General features: G+C 44.6%; 1 protein-coding gene across 4 annotated transcripts in view; it reads right to left on the bottom strand.

Moving 5' to 3' along the window:
- Positions 1 to 22,705, bottom strand: part of CARS2 (cysteinyl-tRNA synthetase 2, mitochondrial) — a 217,729-nt gene that overhangs the window by 98,530 nt on the left and 96,494 nt on the right. For all 4 annotated transcript variants that reach the window (XM_029604706.1, XM_029604707.1, XM_029604705.1 and 1 more), the window contains exon 8: positions 13,623 to 13,756. In XM_029604706.1, coding sequence (XP_029460566.1) covers positions 13,623 to 13,756 — 134 coding nt within the window. The remainder of the gene's footprint in view (positions 1 to 13,622; positions 13,757 to 22,705) is intronic.

Genomic DNA, 22,705 nt, shown 5'->3' with positions numbered 1-22,705 from the left:
TCTTTTTTACTCAACGCACAATTAAACTCTGGAATTTGTTGCCAGAGAATGTGGTTCGTGCAGTTAGTATAGCTGTGTTTAAAAAAGGATTGGATAAGTTCTTGGAGGAGAAGTCCATTACCTGCTATTAATTAAGTTGACTTAGAAAATAGCCACTGCTATTACTAGCAACGGTAACATGGAATAGACTTAGTGTTTGGGTACTTGCCGGGTTCTTATGGCCTGGATTGGCCACTGTTGGAAGCAGGATGCTGGGCTTGATGGACCCTTGGTCTGACCCAGTATGGCATGTTCTTATGTTCAAGAGATCAAAATGTATTTTTCCCCCACCAAGCAAGTCTTCCTAACAATCAATCTTGAAACTTTCCCCATGACACGTAAAGATGCAGTATCATCAAAAAGAGCTCCCTCAGGGGTGAGGTTAATCTTTTGACCTATTACATGTTCCAAATGCTTCCCAATTTTTCCCCCAATAAATCTGTATTTGTGGGGCAGGACCAGAAAAGCTGGCCTAAGGTACCCCTACTGGAGTTACATTTCTTACAAACATCTGCAATACTGGCTCTAAAAGCTCGAGTCTGGAAAATATACACATATCTCAAAAGTTTCTATTTTATCGCTAAGGGCCTGATTTACTAAGGTTTTCCTCCCATTCTGCCTCTATGGGAAAAATGCTTAAGTAAATGAGGCCCTAGGTCTGGGATACGTTTGAAACTCTTAGACAGCTGTGGCACAGTGGGATTTGATGACAAGTTGCCTTGCCATTTATCTGCTAGTCCTTCAAGGCCCATTCTTTAAAAGACTCATATAACCCAGAGATAGTTACTCTATCATACATACATATCATGCAACCTTTGCTGCTCACCTCTTTTTGCCCTGCAGCTCCAAGACTAGGGAGGATGGCCGCCTCGGCTTCTGCACACCGCCCTCCATGGCATTCCCAGGAGGGCGCTGGCACTCCTGGCAGCCATCTTACTTCTGGGGTGATCTAGGGCACGCACGCGCACACCTGCCCCCCCGTCTTAACCACATAATGGCGGGAACCTCGGGGGCGTCCCCACCGCATGACGTCACTGCCTATGTATATATAATCTCATTGAGCCAGCATACCATCGAGTTAGCAAGGATTCCTGTCCTGCTCAATTCCGCCATTCTGGGACTTCGCTTTGCTGTTCCTGCGCTCCTATCTGAGTGATCTAGGTACCTGTTCCTTGGAGGCCTTGCTGCACTCAGGGCTATCCGCTCCTTGGAGAGCCATCTCTACTTGCCTCACTTCTCTAACCCAGCGAGTCTCTTCCTATTTCCACAGACGACCCTTCAGTGCTCCTGTACCTCTGTTCTCCATGGTGCCTACCACTACAGCTGGCTACTTTGTTCAGAGTACTGGATCTGGTCTACAACTTCTTCTCTGTGTGGATTCTCGGGTTACCCCGCTCTGCGGACCACTACCGGATCCACACTGTCTTGGGCAAACGTCTACCACCAGCCTCCAGCCTACCCCACTCTGCGGACCACTACCGGAGACAGCCTGCACAAAACTCTATGAGAGAAGATATTTCCTGGGTTACCCCGCACTGCGGACCACTACCGGGACAAACTACACAAGCTTCATCTAGAGGAAGTATTCCCTGGCTTACCCCGTGCTGCGGGCCACTACTGGAATGACCAGCTTACAGGTCATCTACTCTGGACCGAGTCTATTAACCCGCTCCTCGGGTTATCTTGCTGTACAATAAACTACTGCCTCTGGTGTCCATCACTGCTGAGACCCTGCCTGTTGTGGTGAGTCCCCACAGGGCTCCTCCCTGTGGGTGGAGTCAGCTCTTGCCACGGCCTAAGGGCCCACTAACTAGTTCTAAACTCACAGAACATAACAGATGAAGCTGTGGCCTGAGTCAAGACCTCTTCTAAATGAGTCAATGAGATACAAGATTAGCAATTTAGCACTTAAATATTTTCTAAATCCAAAGTGGTGGGGATCCAGGATTTGATGGGACTCAAAGTCTGTCAATTGGTTAAGGACACTGCATTCAATTAGTTTTGCCAAGAACAAAAGGAAAGAAATGGGCCCGAAATTATTGAGGTTTGCTGGGTCTAAATCAGCGGTTCTCAACCTGGGGGTCGCGACCGCAGCGGGGGTCGAATGACCACAACACAGGGGTCGCATAAAGCAGGGTCCCCAACCACCGGTACCGGGCCGTTGGGGTTTTTTGCCGGTCCGCGGCTATTTTTTCTGCCAGTCGCGTTTTTTTGGGCTTGTTGGGCGGGACTTGTGCTCTGAATCAGGGCGGACTGTAACAGAGCAGAAGTTGGGCGGGACTTGTGCTCTGTTACAGTGATTGGCTGCTGCTGCTGCGATGAAGCCTGTCCATAGCAGGCGCACCCTATCCCTATATTGCAGCAGTAAGCCAATCAGAGCAGGAGCTGCAAGCCTTGTTGATGCATACGTCAGGAGCACATTTTGTGGGCAGACCCAGCCAGCACAGCATCGCACGTGGGCGGAACGGGAAGACCAGCAGCACAGCGTTGGAGAAAAACAGCAAAGGAATCCAGAGTGTGCAGCTACAGCCAGGTATCAGGAGGGGAAGGAGTTAGTATGTTGGGAGAGGGTAATGAGTGTGTGGGGGCCGGGGATGTACTGGGGGGAATGAGTGTGTGGGGGCTGGGGATGTACTGGGGGGAATGAGTGTGTGGGGGGCCAGAAATGTGCTCGGAGAGGGTTAGGGAGGTGGGAATGAGTGTGGTGGGGCCAGAGATGTGCTGGGAGGGGGGGGGGGAATGAGAGTTGTGTGGGGGCCAGAGATGTGCTGGGAGGTGGGGGGGATGAGAGTGTGTGGGGCCAGAGATGTGCTGGGGGGGGGGAAATGAGAATGTGGGGGGCCAGAAATGGCTCGGAGAGGGTTAGGGAGGTGGAATGAGTGTGTGGGGCCAGAGATGTGCTGGGGGGGGGGAATGAGAGTGTGTGGGGCCAGAAGAGTGCTGGGGGGGGATGGAGTGTGTGGGACCATAGATGGTGCTGGGGGGGGGGGGGATGAAGAGTGTGTGGTGGGCCCAGAGATGTGTCTGGGGGGTGGGGGGAAATGAAGAGTGTGTGTGGGCCAAGAGATGGTGCTGGGAGGGGGGGGAATGAGAGTGTGTGGGGCCAGAGATGTGCTGGGAGGGGGGGAGAATGAGAAGTGTGTGGGGCCAGAGAGATGTGCTGGAGGGGGGGGGGTGAATGAGAGTGTGTGGGGCCCAGAGATGTGCTGGGAGGGGGGGGAATGAGAGTGTGGGGGGCCAGAGATGTGCTGGGAGGGGGGGAATGAGAGTGTGGGGGGCCAGAGATTTGCTTGGAGGGGGCTGGGGGAGGGGTATGAGTATGTGAGGGCATTAACTGCTATAAAAAAATAAAATGTTTCAATCTCATGTGTTTTGGGCTTGTTTTTTTGGAAAAAAGTTCTTGTTCGTTCATGAAAACCTGGCAACACTGTCGGAGCCGCACGGGCAGGAAGGAGGAGGCGCTTCAGCTGCGTGCAGAAGAGGAGCAGCGGGCCGGGAAGACTAGGGCCGCTGCAGAGCCACCCTGTGGCAAACCCGTAAAGAAGAGGCCCAGAGGTAAGAGAGAGGTGTGTGCGAGGATGAGATGAGTTGAGAGACTGTGTGTGTTTGCAGAGACAGCATGTGAGAGCCTCTGTGTGTTGTTTGCAGAGACAGCATGTGAGAGCCTCTGTGTGGTGAAAGAGGACAGCATGAGAGTGAGAGCCTGTGCTTGAGCAAAGGCAGCATGTGGGGTGTGAGAGAGCCGTGTGTGAGACTCAGACAGGCCTGTGCCAGTGGAGAGCCTGTGTAGTGGGTGTGTGAGAGAGAAGGCATGTCGAGAATGAGAACCTGACTGTGGTGTTTGAGGGAAGAAGAAGGTGGAGAGAAAGAAATAGAAAAAAAGGCAATATTAAAGGAAATGGCAACAAATTAGAAAAGGAAGCAGATGGTAAAAAAAAAAACTTTTGATTTTTTATAGCGTAGTTTAATGCACCTCACATACTCATACCCCCTCCCCACCCCCCATACAAGCAAATCGTCTGGCCCACCACTCTTTCCCCCCTCCCTAACCCATCCTAGCACATCGTCTGGTCCCCACACTCTCATTCCCCCCCCTCTGTAACCCCTCCGAGCACATCTATGGCTCCACACACACACTGATTCCCCCCTCCCTAACCCCTCCTAGCACATCTCTGGCCCCCACATACTCATTCCTCTCTCCTCAGCCCCCTCCAAGCACATCTCTGGCCCCTCACACACATTCCCACCTCTCTAACCCCTCCGAGCACATCTCTGGCCCCCCCCACGCTGATTCCCTCCTCCCAGCACATCTCTGGTCACCACACTCTCATTCCCCCCCTCCGTAACCCCTCCGAGCACATCTCTGGCCCCCCACACGCTGATTCCCTCCTCCCAGCACATCTCTGGTCACCACACACTCATTCCCCCTCCCTACATCCTAATTCCTCCCCTCCTGCTACCTGCCTGTAGCTGCACACTCTGGATTCCTTTGCTGTTGCGCTCCAATTGCCGTGCTGCTCTTCCCGTTCCGCCCACGTGAGATGCTTGCAGTGCTGGCTAGGTCTGCCCACAAAATGTGCTCCTGACGTGTGCATCAACAAGGCTTGCAGCTCCTGCTCTGATTGGCTTACTGCTGCAATATAGGGATAGGGTGCGCCTGCTATGGACAGGCTTCATCGCAGCAGCCAATCACTGTAACATGATTCAGAGCACAAGTCCCGCCCAACAAGCCCAAAAAAAACACGACTGGCAGAAAAAATAGCCCAATTAAAAGCAACCCGCGAATCGGAAAAAAAAACCGCAAATGACTACAAAAAGAAGCCCAATCTCGCGGTAAATAAGCGAGGTTGGCAACACTGGTGCCAATAGCAGCAATCAGCGCCTCCCCAATAGCCACGTGGCAGCAGTGGCAGTAATTAGATTAATTGTTTGACTCAGCTGGAGGTGACAAAGTATGAAGTGGGATGTGAAATCAGCTTGATCTGGTGGAGAATTAGGATTGCTGTTACACATGAACTGTATTTGGCAAACATTATTAAAGGGAGCCAGGATAATCAATTGAAGGCTGCAGCTGAGGACTGATTCATTATGACTCATGTAGAAATTAGTGCATTTCCAGATTAGTCTGCATAACACAATTCTCAACATTCAGCATTATTTCTGCTGCATAGACTTTTATCTGAGAGGCTCTGAGGTTGTGAGGGAGCCAGTAAGAGTGAGAGCATGAGTGTGTATGAGAAAATCCAGGGGAGTAAGAGTGTGTGTGAGTGGGGGGGGGGGGGGGGGGGGGGGGGGAGAGTGTATCAGTGTCTGTGAGAGTGAGAGGTTATGGTGGGTATAAGAGCATGAATGTGTAAGTATGTGACAGTGTATGTGTGAGAGAGAATGGACATGTGAGTGTATGTGTGAGAGAGAGAGGATAACCTCCTAATCCTCGACAATATCAGGGTGACTGGAAATCAAGAGCTCCCATGTATGGACAGCAGGGGCTTTTTAAAATCCTTATTAGTTTTAATTATTGTGTGTTATTTGATATATGTGCTGTTTGAAATATTATTGGTGTGTGGGAAATTATAAAAATGTATATGATTTTAATTAATAGAAATTCTATTTATCAGTAATTTTAAAATATTCTTTTATTAGTATGGTTTTACTATTATAACTGATGCTTTATGTTTCTTAATTTTATTGTTTTATGAGGAATGGTGGTTCTGTTTATAAATGTCATAATAAATAAGTATGCACTAAAATCCAACCCCATCCATAACCCCGCCCCCATATGACCAAAGCCCCACCCTCACCCCGCCCTCGCCCTGCGAGGGTGGGGCAAGGGCGGGGCAAGGGGTCACCGCAACATGAGGAACTGTATTTCGGGGTCACGGCATTAGAAAGGTTGAGAACCACTGGTCTAAATTGTTCTTTTCCAAGAGAGGCTTGACTACTGCTTTCTTCAGGGAGGTGGGAAGTGTACCCTCCGATAGTGATAGGTTGACTAAGACACATAGAAATGATAATTGTCCTTAATTCCCTTCAATATTGCAGTATTGCAAGGGTTCAGGGAGCATCGGGCTGGGTTTAAATTAGAAATGATCTGCCCTAGTTCTAAAGAAGAAACAAATTAAAATTGCTCCATATAGGGAAATGTCAAGTCCAAAAGGAGTCAGTCGGGGACAGAGGAGAAAGAAGCACAAGAGTGGATATTTTGCTCACAAAGTGTGTCAGGAAAACAGTGCAATTAAAGTCACAGAGAGGGATTGAAGAAGCATAGAGGGCACTAGCAAACGTGTTGGTGAGAGATTTAGCTATCCTAAACAATTCTTTGGGGTTATATCCAATGTCGTAGATACATTTAGAGTAAAAGGCGTGTTTAGCATCCTGGATGGCAGTGCATTAAGAGTCTAGTAAAGAGAGGAAGTTTGCTATAGAATTGATGGAGCGGGTTTTACACCAACGGCATTCACTACATCTAAGCTGAACCTTCAAAGATTTAACATTAGTAGTGAACCATGGGGAATGATTTTTTCTCGATTTACATTTTGATACTGAGGCAACCTTATCGAGGGAGTGTTCTAGAAGCTCTGTCCAGCTAGAGGCGCCTTCCTCAATGTTGGTTGGGCAGAAAGAACAAAAATTAGTTTTGGCTTTTTCACTAAGTTCAACGATATTGATGAAACCTCTAGAGACAAAAGGGACATTGGAAACGTCCTCAGAAGTCCTGGACTTAGAGGGGACAGCACACGGCAGTGAAATGGTTAGACCAAGGTACTGGAGTCACTAAGGCCAATTTGGTGCAAGATCCAAGATATTGCTCAGCTTGTGTGTTAGGGACGAAATGATCTGTTCCTATCCTAAAGAGGGTAGGATATCGCGAAAGATATGTTGTCTTTGGGGGGAGAGGGAATAATCACCAAACTGTCAGTTAAAATCGCCTAAGATGACCATATTGTTCAGACTGGCTGCTCAAAGAATGGCAATAAGTTATTAGAAAGCAGCGCAGGTGGACAGTAGACTAAACACAGACTGAACCAATCAGAATAAAGAACCAAGCATTCAAAGGGCGATTTGTCATCGAGGTCTTCATGAGCCATCTTGAAATTATCCTGATAAATGATTAGAAGCCCCCCTCCGTGACCTTTTTTCCTTGGTTGGGAGACTGCCGTGTATCCTGAAATAGAAATTTGGTTTAGTAGGACTATATCAGACAGCAAGAGCCAGGATTCAGTAATGCAGAAGAAATCGAGCTTGCTGTCTCTGATTAAATCAGTGACTATATGAATTTTTTTTCTGCCTATGCATTGATTAAATAAACATTTAGTGGATGTAAATGGGAAGAAGGAATAATAGATAAATTAGAGAGAGGAATGGCAATCCGGCAAGATGGTGGATGAATACCTCGATGACACCATACCCTGCTAAGATCCCTGTTATCTCCCTTGATGTAAAACAACAGGAATCGGGTAACTGGAAAAAGACTGATGTTCATCCAAAGAGGATGCAGAGTCAGACGTGCTGTGCTCAACACACACGAAGGAGCGCATGCATCTCCAGCACACAGCGCCTCCAGCATTGGCTGCCGGCTCTTCTTCACCTGTGGTGTGAAGAAGAGCCGGCAGCCAATCAGGGGGGGCAGGACTAATGCCCAATGTCATATCGGTTGGTGGGAAACACACCGGGTAGCAACCACAGTCTCTCTGATGTAAGGCCAGCTGGAAAAGGCTCAGGTGCTCCGGAGAGGTGCGGTCTCACAGACAAAGTCCCACAGACAGGCTTTTGTCTGGCGTTGGCCACCAGCTCTTCTTTTTGCACGGTCTCAGATTACTGGGCATCGAACTGAGCCAAATAACTGCTTATTGGTGTTCTGTTATTGTTTTCTCAGTATTATGCGATATGCAATTGCTCATGTTTATCTCTCTCTTTATAAGGGCCACTTTTCTTTTTTCCTATCTTACTGTGTCACTTCAGCAATAGTCACGTTTTTCTCTCACATTGGCTTTGGCTTCTGGTAAGCCTTTTATTTCATGGGCTTCCATTTGTTTTTTTCTTTTCTAACTTTATAGGCACCTAGGTTAAGGTGCGGGTCCTCTTTCTTGTCTTTAAGGTGGGTGTTGGGGAGTTTAGGGATAGGGGGGTTGGAATGGGATACAGTATGGGTTATGGGGGGGACCCGTGATTGCCTTTGCTTGTGGAGCTGCTTGGCTCTCTGGGGCTCATACTTTTCCTTTGGAGTCCTAGTTATCTTAATTTTGACTTTCAGTGTCCCATTGTTTATCTGGGCTCATCTCATTGGTGCCTTTTTACTGAGCTATGTGGTCTTTCCCCTGCGTTTCCCCATCCCCATTGGTCTAGGGTTTTTCTGGGGATTACAGGCTATTGGTTTTTGAGGGGCTTGTTGAAAAGGAGTGCACTCTCGACCATGCTCCCACCCAGGAAAGTATGGGCTCTTTGGGGTTTTTTTGAGGATTTGGGGGTGGGGAGGTTTCCCTGGGAGGGTTTCTGTTTTATTGGGTAACGTTATGGTATTTTACATAACTGTTCTATTTCTCCTTAATCTTTCTAACAGGGAGGGTATGTGGTATGCTGTTCTCTTTATATTGTTGCAGTGGGTTTTCGGATGGCACAGGACTGAGAGGATGCTTATAGCAAACTATTTTACTTTATCTTTCTTGGGGTTCTTCAAACTTTTCCTCCTCTTGTGGATTGTATTGATGGGTCTTAAATGGCGACACTGTTTTTGTATTTTTTGGCTAGTGTCCCTGACCGTGCTTACTGTCTCCTGGGTTTATATTTTCTTCTGTCCCTTATGGCTTTTACTTGTGTCTTATTAAATGTCAGAGGGATCTCCTCTCCCATCAAGAGGATCCTTCAATTTGCTTGTAGACACCAGGTTCATATTTTAATACTAAAAGAGACACACCTCATGAATCAGGAACACGAAAAACATAAAGCTGGCTCAGTGGGGCAGATTTTCTACTCCTCTTATACTACTAAGAGTAGGGGGTGTTTGCATTCTGGTTCATAAAGACTTACCTTTAGTGGCCCGTCGCTCACAGGCTGATGCTGAAGGGCGGTACATCATTATAGATTGCTTGCTACATTCCTCTTCCTTGACAGCGGTAAATGTGTACGGCCCTAACATAAACCAGTCTGATTTTTTCTGCTCCTTTACGATACACTGGTTTCTTTTGGGTTTGACTATTTATGCAAGGGGAGACTGAAATATATGCCCTGACCCTGTTCAGGATAAAACTTCCATACTTAAGTCCAGCCCCCCTCCGATACAGGGGTTTAGGGTACTTATCACCACTTTTAATTTGATCGACATCTGGCATCAGTTGCACCCCCATGGACAAAGACTACACCTTTTACTCTCCTCCTCACCACATGTATAGTAGAATTGATTATTTCCTTTGTTCCCTCTAGGGGGTAGATTTTAAAAGGAGTCACGCGCATGTGCGGGGGGCGTACACAGGGGTGGCGAATTTTTGCTAACTACACGTGATGATGAATTCAAGCCTCCCCCAGTTCCCTCCCAGTGAACTGGGAGGGAAAACTTACCTACCCCCCTACCTAAACTCCCTCCCTCTTCCCCTCTCCTCCCCACCTCTTAAACCCTTCCTATCAACTTACGTTTTTGTTTTTTTTTTTAATTATTATTATTTACTGCTCCCCTGGAGCAGAAGTAGTTTGTGCATGCTAGCCAGCTGCGGCGCGCGCTTCCGCAATACTTTTCCACCTTATATCAGGCTCCTGTCGAGGTCCCTCTTAATGATATTGGTAATTCTTACAGAGGCTGGGCTTGCTTACTCTTGACACTTCTCAGCAAGACAGGCTGGATGCCCCAATTTCTCTGCTTGAAATTCAGGTGACTATCAAATTGTTACTGGGGGGGAGGGATAAATGTCCTGGCCTTGATGGGTTCCCTATTGACTTTCTTAAGAAATAGTTATTTTCGATTTCTTGCCATCTCTTCTTGGTTTTAAATGCAACTGGCAGTGGGGGGGGGGGGGGGGGGCATTCCCTGGATGCTATGGCTGATGCTAAAATCACTCTCATTCATAAAAAAGGGAAAGATGTCACGGAATGTGGATCTTACAGACCCAGTTCCCTTCAAAGGTGTTGCAACTTAGGTTAGAGACTTTGCTTCCTGCTTTGGTGCACTCTGACCAAACAGATTTTGGTCAGGGAAGGGTCTCTACCTCTAATACCAGACGCTTATTCAATCCATTGCATCTAGCCCAACGTAAGAGTGTGTCAGACATGATAGTTTCTCTGGATGCTGAAAAGGTATTTGATTGCATAGTTTGGCCTTAACTTTTTACTGTTTTAGAAAATGCAGGCTTACCTACTAGATTTATTGCTTGGATTAAAGCTATGTATGAAAAACCTAGAGCTCGGCTAAATATTAACAGGTCTCTTTCCTCCTTCTTTGACACTGCTCGTGGGACTAGGCAGGGCTGCGCTCCTCCCCGTTATTCGATCTCACTGTAGAACCTTTGGCGGCAGCTATCAGGCAGAATGCGGACATTCAAGGGTTCCGGTTTGGTGGGCGGGCTCTGTTGCAACCGTCGCTGTCTGATGGCTTCACGCCACCTACCTTTCTTTTTCTGCGACTCCTCCTGCTCCATGTGGACGTCTGGCTGCCACGGCATCTGCCCGCCATCCTCTCCGGCATCCCCAAACCGGCTTGAGGGTTGCCTCCCGCCATGCTCCTCAGGTCCCTTAGGGCACGCACACCGTGCGGCCCCATTCTTATTTCCTCTATGGCGCGAACCTCAGGGGCATCCCCCTGTGATGATGTCACGCTGCCCGGATATTTAAGCCTACTGTTTATTGCTAGCCGTTGAGTTAGCAAGGGATTTTCTACGGATGGGTAATGCTCTCCGTACCCAGCTACTCTGCTTCCAACCTCTATTGGACTGTTTTCTGCTAATGGGGTACCCGCTCCTCAGGGGCCTCTCTGCTTCTTTCAGGTCGCTATCAGGAACCGGTACTAGCTCCTCGAAGGCCCATGTTCCCTGACTCGCTGCCTGTGTCCATCTCCTCTTCTACTTGGAAGAATTCGCTACAGACACCATCTGTGAGTACTACTACCATCTACTCCTCAGAGCTATTTCCCTGGAACCAGGTACTCGCTCCTCGAGGGCCTGCCTCCGTTCCAGCGCCAGTGCCATCTCCTATGTGGAACTGCTGCATGAGTACTTGCCAACGAGTCTCTGCTCCCAGGGATTTGGTACTTGCTCCTTGAGGGCCAGCTCTCCCTATCTCGGGGCTTCTCCATACTGGGGACTCTGTGAATGTCTTATTATACTCATTCTCTCAGTTCTCTTCACTACAGCACTGCTACCGGAGGAACTGCTGTTCCAGCGCCCTGAGGAATACTAGCCCAACCGGGCTCCATCTTCTACTTACTACCGCCACCTCTGGTGGCTTCACAAACTGTCTAAATAAAGATATAATCTGTGTTTGTCCAGAGCTGAGCCTGACCTGTGGCCCCTCATGGAACTTGCTATTATTCACAAGAAGTTCAGCTTCTTGTGAATAATAGCAAGACCGTTATGAACGAAGCAGAAAAACACTAAAAGATAAGTGCGGAACTTCTTTACGTCCGAGATTTTTCTCTTCAAGAATTTGAATTTTAATTGCAGTTAAAAAATTCTTTAAAAAAATATACGCTAAAATTACAACTGGTTGTTGAACTGAAATGACCTGTGATTATATATAAGGCCGAGTCCTAATATGCGAAAGCTCTCACGATGAAGCCTATTATGATGGTCATGACATAAGGATACACTAATTCACCAGTAATAGAGTCTGAAATTGTGAGTACAAGCTATCGATTAGTATTGGTATTCTGTGCAGCATATGGTTTCCGATACTTTTTTGTATAAAATTCTTTTGAATCCCTTCTTTGCTATATATTAAGCCTGTCTGATTTGAGCCAGCATCTCACCACACGGGATGTAGCTACATTCTAAACACACTGTGAAGCAAGACACCATGGTCCGGGCCATAAGCGAGAGCTTCTCCCCATAAAAAGAGTCCCCCCCCCAGGGATAAAGAGTCAAGCACAGGATGGAATTTGCTTAGCTGGAACAACCCTAAATGTGTTTGTGTGCCCTTAGGAGTAAACTCCCCAGGCAAGCGTTACATATATATTTCATGTTTCCTATGAAGTAGTATGAAAGAGTGTACCTCTATCACCTTAGCGGGCTCTCCTACTATCCCATTTTCAAAGCAAATGTACCTTACAACCTAGTTCAGAAACGTAGGAGTCTGAAATTTAATAAATCCCCTTTTAAATTCCCATTTATCGACACTGGATTTTCAGCAAAGTCCAAGAAAAAGAAAATTAACACTTAAACACATCACTAGATAACTCAGATGGATGTTCAATGGCACAGCTGGGTCGCTGAATATATCCAGAAAAATCAAAGTTATCCAGATACATTTATCTTCATGCCATCAGGACTGTCTTCAGGCACAATCAGATTTATCTGGCTATCTCTGAACATTGGTGTTATCTGACTAAGTCAGTCCCATCCCTAAACATCCTTGACTTATCTGGATAAATATTTGGCCAGATAACACTTTAGCCAGATAACTTGGAGCAAGTAAATGCAGCAGAAATTTCCAAAAACTGCAGTTTGTCACTTTAAGTCCCGTATTTAGCTAGCCAAACTGTCTGAACATAGATCTGTATGAATTTTCATAATTTTCTCATATCATAATATTTAACTCTAGATTATCACTTTTTTTTTTTTTTACATCACATGATTTCCACTGAGGTTTCTGAAAATGCTACAAGTCTCAGCCAGCCCTTGAGCGGCAGCAAACGAGTGCTGATTTCTCATAAGTGTTATGTGTTGCTAGTAAAATCCCAGGACAGAATAAGTGGGTACATTTTTAGCATGCTTATGGATCTAGAGAACAATTTTAAAAGCAATTTACATGGGTAAAAAAAAAAAGTGTAAAGCCCGCATGTTGGAACCCCATTGAGAGCAGGCACTTCTGGCAGGTTGTGTTTACGTTGGGGAAGGGAAAGAATGTGTACAGATTGCATTTTCAGCTCTACATGATTTATTTTCTATGAAAAAATACCACAGAAAAAGCAGGTGCAAATGTCCAAAGGTACTTTATACTAGCGGCAAGTTTCAAAGCAAGAAAACAGGCGTGTTCTTTCCCCTTGTCCCTGGGGTAGAAGTGCCTGCAGACTTTATCCCAATGCGGACAGCTTGAAAATTGCCCCCTAGAAGTTTAACAGTATTCTAGTTTTTAATCTAAGTCTTTTCTACGTGTTTCCACTAGTTGAGACCCCACAGCTGACTGCAGCTTCAATGTAAAAAAAAAACAAAAACAAAAACGTAATATTAAGTGCTCCCAATTGTAACCAAAATCCACAATTTAATCAATTTCTTAGACAGAATATATGCAAGGATCTTGCAGGAATATTTATTGCAGATGTCCTCTGGACCAGATCTGTTAAGTGCCCAGAGGACGAGGGCTGGGAATCACTGCTCGAAAACATGCAAGTGTTAACATTTTGAAATAAAAGCTTTAAAAAGTGAATAGCAATAGATACCTACCAGAATGCAGGAAATAATTTCCCCATTGCTTGCACTGATGATAAGCCTCACACTGGGCAATTTCATTTTCATGATGTGGGAAGGCTAAATCTATTCCACCTGTATGGATGTCCAATTGACTTCCAAACACCACACTGAAAAACATATATTAGAGCAAGCTTTACTAAAGATGTTTCTATGTTTCTACAATTCTATGTTTCTACAATTCTATGTTTCTACAATTTCTAAGTTCAAAAATTCATTTTATCTTATTATTTATATCTGGCATGGTTAATATGTCACTATATCCAAGTTAAATAGTTAAATTATACAGATTATATTACATAATTTTATTAATTACAATGTTAAACTATATTATATTATTTATTATCATTATGTTAAATTGTCATCCAGTTATATTGTTCCATATGTGCCACTGTTCTATGTAAAGCCCCTTATCTCTGTTGGGCAGTTTATCGTTATATGTAAACCGGAGTGATTTGTAGTCTCTATAAGAACCTCGGTATATAAAAATTAAAAATAAATAAATAAATAAATATGTGACCACTGCAAATAGCCATATTGAATATGGTATAAGGAAGTCTTATCAAGGAAATGGATCCCAACATTATTATGGACCCTTAACCTCCAGGAGCTGGTCTTCACATTGGGTGGATAATTCAACAAGCAATTAAGTGAACAAGGTAAAAAAGCACATTTGCATTACTTAGCTCCTAAGGGCCCAATTTTTAAAAGCACTTACTCACGTCAAACTGGGTGCTACTCGAGAAACACACTTTATGCATGTAAGTGGGCTTTTGAGAATTGCTACAATATATGCCATTGAATTGTCCATAGGATTTAATCACGTAAGTGCACTTTACTTGAGTATATGATTTTTGAAAATTGTTATGCTAGTATGTTACATTTACGGCGAGTAACTCCTTTGAAAATAACCTCCAAAATATATAACTGTCAGAAAGGAAGCTGAATGGCTGGAATCGGGAAGGGCCCCTTTACAGAAAATGGAATGATCCAGCAAACGAAGGCAGGCGGCTGCAGTACTAGCAGTGTTTGAAGGCAGGAGTGCTGGGAAGGCAGGAGACAAAGGGAGGGAAAAAAGGAAGAGAAACTGGAATAGAAATAAATTGAAACAGGAGGGAAAGAATGAGAGTATGGAAGGATAGAAGACAAGACTTGAGGGAAGGAGAATCTAGAACAGAGAGAGGTATAAGGAAGAAAGGCTACCAAGGCAGGAGGAGAGACTTCCAGCACAGGTGATGACACTGGTAGGCGGGGTGAATTAAACATGGGGAAGACAGACCAAGAGTGGGAAGAAGGGAGGAGAAAAATTGGAGGCGATAGAGGATAGGGAAACTTTGATAAAATGAGAAAAATAGTTAAAAATAAAATTAAAGGCGCATTTACAAAGGTAAAAAGTGTGCAAGAGACATGGACATTGTTAAAAAATACCATACTAGAAGCTCAGTGCAGATGTATTCCACACATTAAGAAAGGTGGAAGGACGGCAAAACAATTACCGGCATGGTTAAAAGGTGAGATGAAAGAGGCTATTTTAGCCAAAAGATCTTCATTCAAAAATTGGAAGGATCCAACAGAAGAAAATAGGAAAAAGAATAAGCGCTGGCAAGTCATGGGATAGGTGGCGATGTCCTTTTGTGGATTACAAACTGATTAAAAGACAGGAAACAGAGAAAAGGATTAAATAGACAATTTTCTCAGTGGAAAAGGGTATACAGAGGAGTGCCTCAAGGATCTGTACTTGGACTGGTGTTTTTCAATACATTTATAAATGATCTGGAAAGGAATACGACGAGTGAGGTAATCAAATTTGCAGATGATACAAATTATTCAGAATAGTTAAATCACAAACGGATTGTGATAAATTGCAGGAGGACCTTGCGAGACTGGAAGATTGGGCATCCAAATGACAGATAAAATTTAATATGGACAAGTGCAAGATGTTGCATATGGGGAAAAATAACCCATGCAGAAGTTACACGATGTTAGGTTCCTGATGTGTTCTCTGTGAGGAGTTAGCAATCTGTTGTCAATCTGTTAACAAAGCTCTGTAGAGAAAGCTGGGAGTTAGCAATCTGTTGTTATTTAGAATAGTTGTGGGTGGATCCTTGGACCAGTGGCAGGTGACCACGCCCTCGGGGGAAATCCCGAGAGGGACCACTGGTCAGGCTTAGTGTAGGAGACACACACACTAGTTCTTTTATTAGACAATATAGTAAACCACCAGAGGTGGCAGTAGTGAGCTGGAAGCGCCCGGCTGGGCTGTAGTTCCTCAGGTAGTGGAACAGCGATCCCAAGGTGGCTGAACTGTAGAGAAACTAAGAAAGTGAGTAGGCAAAGCATGCGGCGTTCAGGAACAAGTCCTTGATGGTAACACTCACACAATAGTCTCTTAAGGCAGCCCAGGAGTTGGTATGCATTAGGCCCTCGAGGAGCGAGTACCTGGTTCCAGGGAATGCTCTGAGAGATAGATACAGACTCACTGATGTTAAGCAATAAAGACTTCTTAGAAGCAATATATATTGAGCCACCAAAGGTGGCAGTAGTGAGCTGGAAGTGCCCAGCTGGGCTGTAGTCCCTCAGGTATTGGAACAGCGATCCCAGGGTGGCCGAGCTGTAGAGAAACTAAGAAAGTGAGGAGGCAGTATATGCAGAGTTCTGGAACAAGTCCTTGATGGTAACATTCACACAATAGTCTCTTAAGGCAGCCCAGGAGATGGTATACATTAGGCCCTCGAGGAGCGAGTTCCTGGACCCAGGGAAAGCTCTGAGAGATAGATGGAAACTCACAATGTTGTAAGCAGCGATGACTTCTTAGCAGACGTGGTATTCAGGAGCAAGTCCGGGACGTGGGCCCTCGAGGAGCGAGTACCGGTTCCGGACTGCGACCTGCAAAGAAAAAGAGAGAGTGAAGCCCCCGAGGAGCGGGTACCTCTAGTGAAGTCCGAGGAGGCAGAGTAGCTAGGGTTGCGGAGAGCGAATCCCATTCGCAGCAACCAGGAGGAAGCTAGGTAAACCAAGCCCTTGCTAACTCGTCTTGTTAGCGAAAACTGAGACCTTAAATATCTGGAGCTGGTGACGTCATCTCAGGGGGATGCCCCTGAGGTTCGCGCCAACGCTGGTACATCAGTCGGACCGTGCGCGCCCTTAGGCATCTGGTCAACATGGCGGCTTGCAGCATCGAGCCGGTCCAGGAACGCCGGAGGACGACAGCCTGAAGGCGCCGCAGCAGCTAGCCTTCCATCAACCCCGAAGGGAGTCGCCAATGATGTAAGGTGGGCGGAGCAGAGATGTCGGACAGCGACGGACACAACAGTTCCATAGGAGCCACCACCCAGGAAAAAGATTTAGGTATCATAGTGCATAATACATTGAAATCATCAGCTCAGTGTGCTGCGGCAGTCAAAAAAGCAAACAGCATATTAGGAATTATTAGGAAGGGAATGGTGAATAAAACGGAAAATGTCATAATGCCTCTGTATCGTTCCATGGTGAGACCACATCTTAAGTACTGTGTATAGTTCTGGTCACCGCATCTTAAAAAAAGATATAGTTGCACTGGAGAAGGGCGACCAAAATGATAAAGGGGATGGAACAGCTCCCCTATGAGGAAAGGCTAAAGAGGTTAGGGCTGTTCAGCTTGGGGAAGAGACGGCTGAGAGGTCTTTAGAATTATGAGAGGTCTAGAATGGGTAGATGTAAATCAGTTATTTATACTTTCGGATAATAAAAGGACTAGGGGGCACTCCATGAAGTTAGCATGTAACACATTTAAAACTAATCAGAGAAAATTCTTTTTCACTCAACGTACAAATAAGCTCTGGGATTTGTTGCTAGAGAATTTGGTTAGTGCAGTTAGTGTAGCTGGGTTTAAAAAAGATTTGGATACGTTCTTGGAGAAGTCCATTAATTGCTATTATTCAAGTTGACTTAGGGAACGGACTCTGCTACTTCTGACATCAGTAGCATGGGATCTTCTTAGTGTTTGGGTAACTGCCAGGTTCTTATGGCCTGGATTGGCCACTGTTGGAAACAGGATGCTGGGCTTGATGGACCCTTGGTCTGACCCAGCATAGCAATTTCTTATGTTCTGCAGAAGACGCTGTCTGCTCCCGGTTTGCTGATGTTGTTGTGACTGAGGTCTGCTCTGTGGAAAAGCCGGCAGACGATAGCTGGGTATGGACTGTAAAGCCGCCACTGGTAGTAAGCTCTTTCAAAGTCAGGTAGTATTTTCTGCTCGAGGACTGCTGGTCCGAGGGGGACACTAGCAACATGACAGCTACGTTCCGCTCCTTTAATTGTGCAACTGTTTCCCACAACTTGTCTCCAAACTGGAATTCTGACAGATCCAAGGGAAGGGAAAGGGGGGGGGGGGGGTTTACAAAGAGGTTATGGGTGGGAAGGCAGCTGAAGAGGAAGCCTTAATAAAAAAGAAATAGTGAAAGAGGCCTAATCTGCGAACCTTGTAATACCATTTATAGCCATTTGGGAGGGGTTTAAAGAGTTGGAAGGTCGCAGCCAAGCATATCCATTTATTAAATATTTGGCAGGAAGGCCACAATTCACTTTTTTTTTTTAAACACTGCCACTTAACTGGATGTAATTTTGAAGATATCCAGTTATATTTAAACACAGCCAGTTCGGTTTTTAAGTTATCCAGCCTCATGTATCTGAATGTGCGGAACAAGTTATTCAGCTAACTTTAGCTAGATAACTTTTTTGCTCATCTGCTTACTGAATATGGACTCAGTGGGATTAAAAATAGATAGTACTGAGTACGAAGTGGTCTTCGTACTAGCTTATACCTTACTAAACTGTACTCATGCTCCTTTTCTTGTTTGCATTAGTCACAAAATTAACAATGAAATTAGAAAATAATATAATAACCATAAGCCACATTTAAACAAATCGCACAATTACAAAACCATAGAGTTGACAGTCAAACATTAATTTCAGATTCCTAATGGCTTACATTTAATTACTATTTTAGCTATGTCATTATCCATTTATATTGGCGGTCCCTTTTCCACCAACATCATACTAATTTAAAGCTATAACAAGTCATAAAGATTACCATACTGGCTGATACCTACCTGAGGACTAGATTTCTAGGATTTAATTCTTTCAGTTAGCCACATTAGCACCATTTAAAGCAATTTACATACTCTCTGAGCAACAGTATTAAAGTCAATTACTCTGGGTATTAAATGGTTCTCTGTCCAATACCAACAGACAACCATGGGTGGTCTGAAAGGAAAGGTGAGAAAAAGGAGTCAACCATTATATTTAAGAAGAGAAAACTTGGAGCAGAGAAGCAGTTTCTAATTCAAGGCCCCGGTGCCGGCAGCACCCCAGGGTTCCCAGGCCATTACTTTTAATGCTGATGTATAGGGTTTGGCAGGTTCAAAGGCTGCAATCTTTTCACACCAGGTAAGGGGTCCATAATTCATTTAAAGAAAGTGCAAATTCCAGACAAGCCCATCACAGTTACTTATCTGACTATAAGCAATGCTGAACTAATGTATCACAAAGAAGCAAGCATACAGTAGTTTTTGTCACGGATGCCCGTTGGGTATGAGCTGTTTTGTTTCTGTGTAATCCAAACTTATGATCGAGAATGCACATAACTATTTCCATTTAAAAAACAAATCTTTTTCTGATCACTAGCACTGTTGCTGGGATTAGAAAATGTCACGTTTACTCTTCTCTCTAAGCTGCGCCTGTGTGCAGCCGTGCACAACTTTTCTTGCAGGTGCGCATAGCTTTTATTCCACACCCCCCCCCCCCCACACACACACAGGAAGACCGGCAGTACCGTGGTGGACCCATCCCACCGTGACCCGATGTGAGAAGGAAACCATCGGGGCCGCAGTGGAGCCCATCCCACCACAGCCCCAAGTGAGGAAGGAGACCATCGAGTCCGTAGTGGAGCCCATCCCACCACGGCATAAAGAAAAGAAGAGGTCTCAAAACTCCAGTTGCTCCTCCTCCTTCCTGCTGCACTGTCCAGATTAAAAATGTTGCAGCTGCCACGCAGGCAGGAAGGAGAAGGAGCATTGGCCTACATGCAGAAAAGGAGCAGTGTCTGGGGCAGGGCTACCATGGATCCCATCTCGTGTGGCCCAAGAAGAGGAGGCCCAGAGAGGAAAGGGAGGCTGAGGCCCTTTAGAGAGAGAGAGAGAGAGAGAGTGAATTGAGAGACTGTGTGTTTGAGAGACAGCATGTGAGAGTGAGAGCTTAAGTTTGTGTGTGTATGTGAGTGAGACAGCATGTGAGAGAGAGCCAGAGTGTATGTAAGAGAGAGAGAGAGACAGCACGTAAAAGTGAGATCCATGTGTGCGTGTGAGAAACAGCATGTGTTTGTGTGAGAGCATGTAAGTGAGAGCCTCTGTGTGTATATGTGAGACAGCATGTGAGAATGAGAGCCTGTGTATGTGTGTGAATGAGACAGCATGTGAGAGTCAGTGTGTATATATGAGAGAGAGACAGCATGTGAAAGTGAAAGCTGTGTGTGAGAGAGACAGCATGTAAGAATGGGAGCCTGTGTGTGAGAGAACATGTGAGTGAGAGCCTGTGTGTGTGAGAGAGAGACAGCATGTGAGAAGAGAGCCTGAGGTTGTGTTTGAGAGAGGAAGGGAAGAAAACAGGTAGAGAGAAGAAATAGGAAAAAGAAGAGAGCCTGAGGTTGTGTTTGAGAGAGGAAGGGAAGAAAACAGGTAGAGAGAAGAAATAGGAAAAAAAAAAAAGAGACCCTGCAAAAGGAATTGGTAAAAGGCTGAGAAAGGGAATGTGGTATAAAAAAAAAAAAGCCTGGGACCAGCTGATTAGAAAAATAAGATCAGACAGCAAAGATAAAAAAAATGTAAATATATATTTTGAATTTTTAGTAATTGGCATATGTTATCTTTGGGAATGTGTATTATATATTTGTATTTTGTTCTTTCTTCAGTATTCCACTCTTCAGAGTCTGGTTTCTCAGGCTTTCCATTTTATTTTTGTCCGCATGTTTCTGTTTTTAATTTGTGGTCCCTTATTCTGTTTTAAGTGAAGGTCTATCTGTGTTCTGCTTATGTAACTGAGGTGCACTATTTCTTCTGACATGTCAGTTTTCTGTAGGGCTTTGTAGCAGTATGGCTTGTTCTGTTAACCATAGTAGGTGGTGTATTAGTATTCTAGGGGATGGTATAATATTTGCATTGCTGCCATGTCATAGATAAAGCTGCTGCTGCTGTTTGAGTCCTGGCACGGTATGGCAAAGTTTTAGATATCTTTTTTTTTTTTTTTTTTTGCAGGGGTTTGAGTTACTTCTCAAAATGTTTGGCAGCGAAGGGTTTGCAATTACTGAGATGAGGGTGTATGTGTGGAAAAGGAGAAGAAACGAGTGAGTATGCATGTGCATGATAGTCTGGGGAGTGAATGAAAGGAATGAGAGAGTATGTGTGTCTATTTATCTATTTAAGTTCTTTTAATATACCGATGCTCAAGTCAAGGTCTTATCGTACCGGTTTACAATAAACAAGGGGAAACCAGTTAACATAGGAAGTGAAAAAAAAGTTACATTAAAACAGGGAAATCGAACATGGTAGTTGGAAAGAAAGGATAGATAATTACTATTCTAAACATAAAGAAGAGTCAATCGGCAGGAGCGGTTGCTTCTATGTTAAACTTAAATACATATTTAAGTTTAACATATTTAAGTTTAACATATTTAAGTTTAACATGTATATTCCAGCTGTATATATTCCATATATATATATTTCCATGTATATTTCCGCTGATTATAATCCATGTTTTTTGTATTATTAATTTATTGTTTTATGTTAATTTATAGTTTGTAATTTTGTTAACTTATTGTTCAATTACTTAATTCTGTCCTATCTTCCGACATCCATGTTTTTACTCTCCCTGTTTTAATGTAACTTCTCTTTTCCACTTATACGTTAATTGATTTTTCCCCTTGTTCTAATGTAAACCGGTACGATAAGACCTGGTCTTGAGTGTCGGTATAGTAAAAGAAGTTAAATAAATAAATAAATAAATAAATATTTACATAGTATAGATCCAATTGCAGAGTTAATATACAAAAGCAGTTCTGGCATAGTGTATACTTAATGTAGCTGGGAGAGGACATCAACCGGGGAGGGGGGGTGGAGGTCCTTGCGGTTACCATGGGTTTCTTCGGCGATAGGCCTGGGCGAAGAGCCGGGTTTTCAGTTTTTTTCTGAATGTGAGATGGCAGTGTTCTTGTCGAATGTCTGGTGGGAGAGAGTTCCAGTGAAGTGGTCCCGCGGTGGAAAGCGCTCGCTTTTCGATGGAGTTATGTTTAGTGGAACTGCTGGGAGGAACTTGTAGGGAGCTTCTGTATGCTGATCTAGTAGGTCTTGATGAGGAGTGTAATTTAAGGGGTATGGTCAGAATGTGCATGTATATGTGAGAAAGAATATGAGAGTGAATATGCAAGTGTTAGTATGTGTATGTGAGAAAGTTTGTGTGCTTGCTGCTACCAATGTTCCCTGTAAGGACCGGGTTGCTGTCAGCATAAAATTGATAGGCTTTTTGCATGAAAGAAAGTAGTGCTCACAGGGCAATGAAACCAAAGACATTTTAGCTCATAAGCAAAACGTTTTCCACACAGCAACCCTATCCTTAGAGGGAACATTGGTCAAATTTTAAAAAATATTCTTTGATTGATTTTATGGCTCTTTGTCCCATTGTTTGCACATAGAAAGCAATAATCAAAGTTCTTTCCGCAGATAAAAAAAAACAAAACTGTTGTACTTGCATAAATACGTTTTTTTATTAATGCCCACTCTCCATGCTGGTAAAACTACTCAGGTATGTCAGCAAGGTGGGTACTTTCCTCTGTGTTTCTCTTGAGGCATTCCTGAGGCAGGGAAACACTTACATGGGAAGTTTTAAATAACCAAAACTACCTATCCAACAGGCCAATACAGTACAGTGCGCTCCGGTGGAGCGCACTGTTAACCCGCATTTGGACGTGCGTTTTCGACGCGCTAGCTTTACCCTTTATTCAGTAAGGGGTAATAGTGCGTTGAAAACGC

Source organism: Rhinatrema bivittatum, chromosome 5 (genome assembly GCF_901001135.1).
Source record: "Rhinatrema bivittatum chromosome 5, aRhiBiv1.1, whole genome shotgun sequence".
NCBI lineage: Eukaryota > Metazoa > Chordata > Amphibia > Gymnophiona > Rhinatrematidae > Rhinatrema > Rhinatrema bivittatum.
This window is presented reverse-complemented; position numbering and strand designations above follow the sequence as displayed.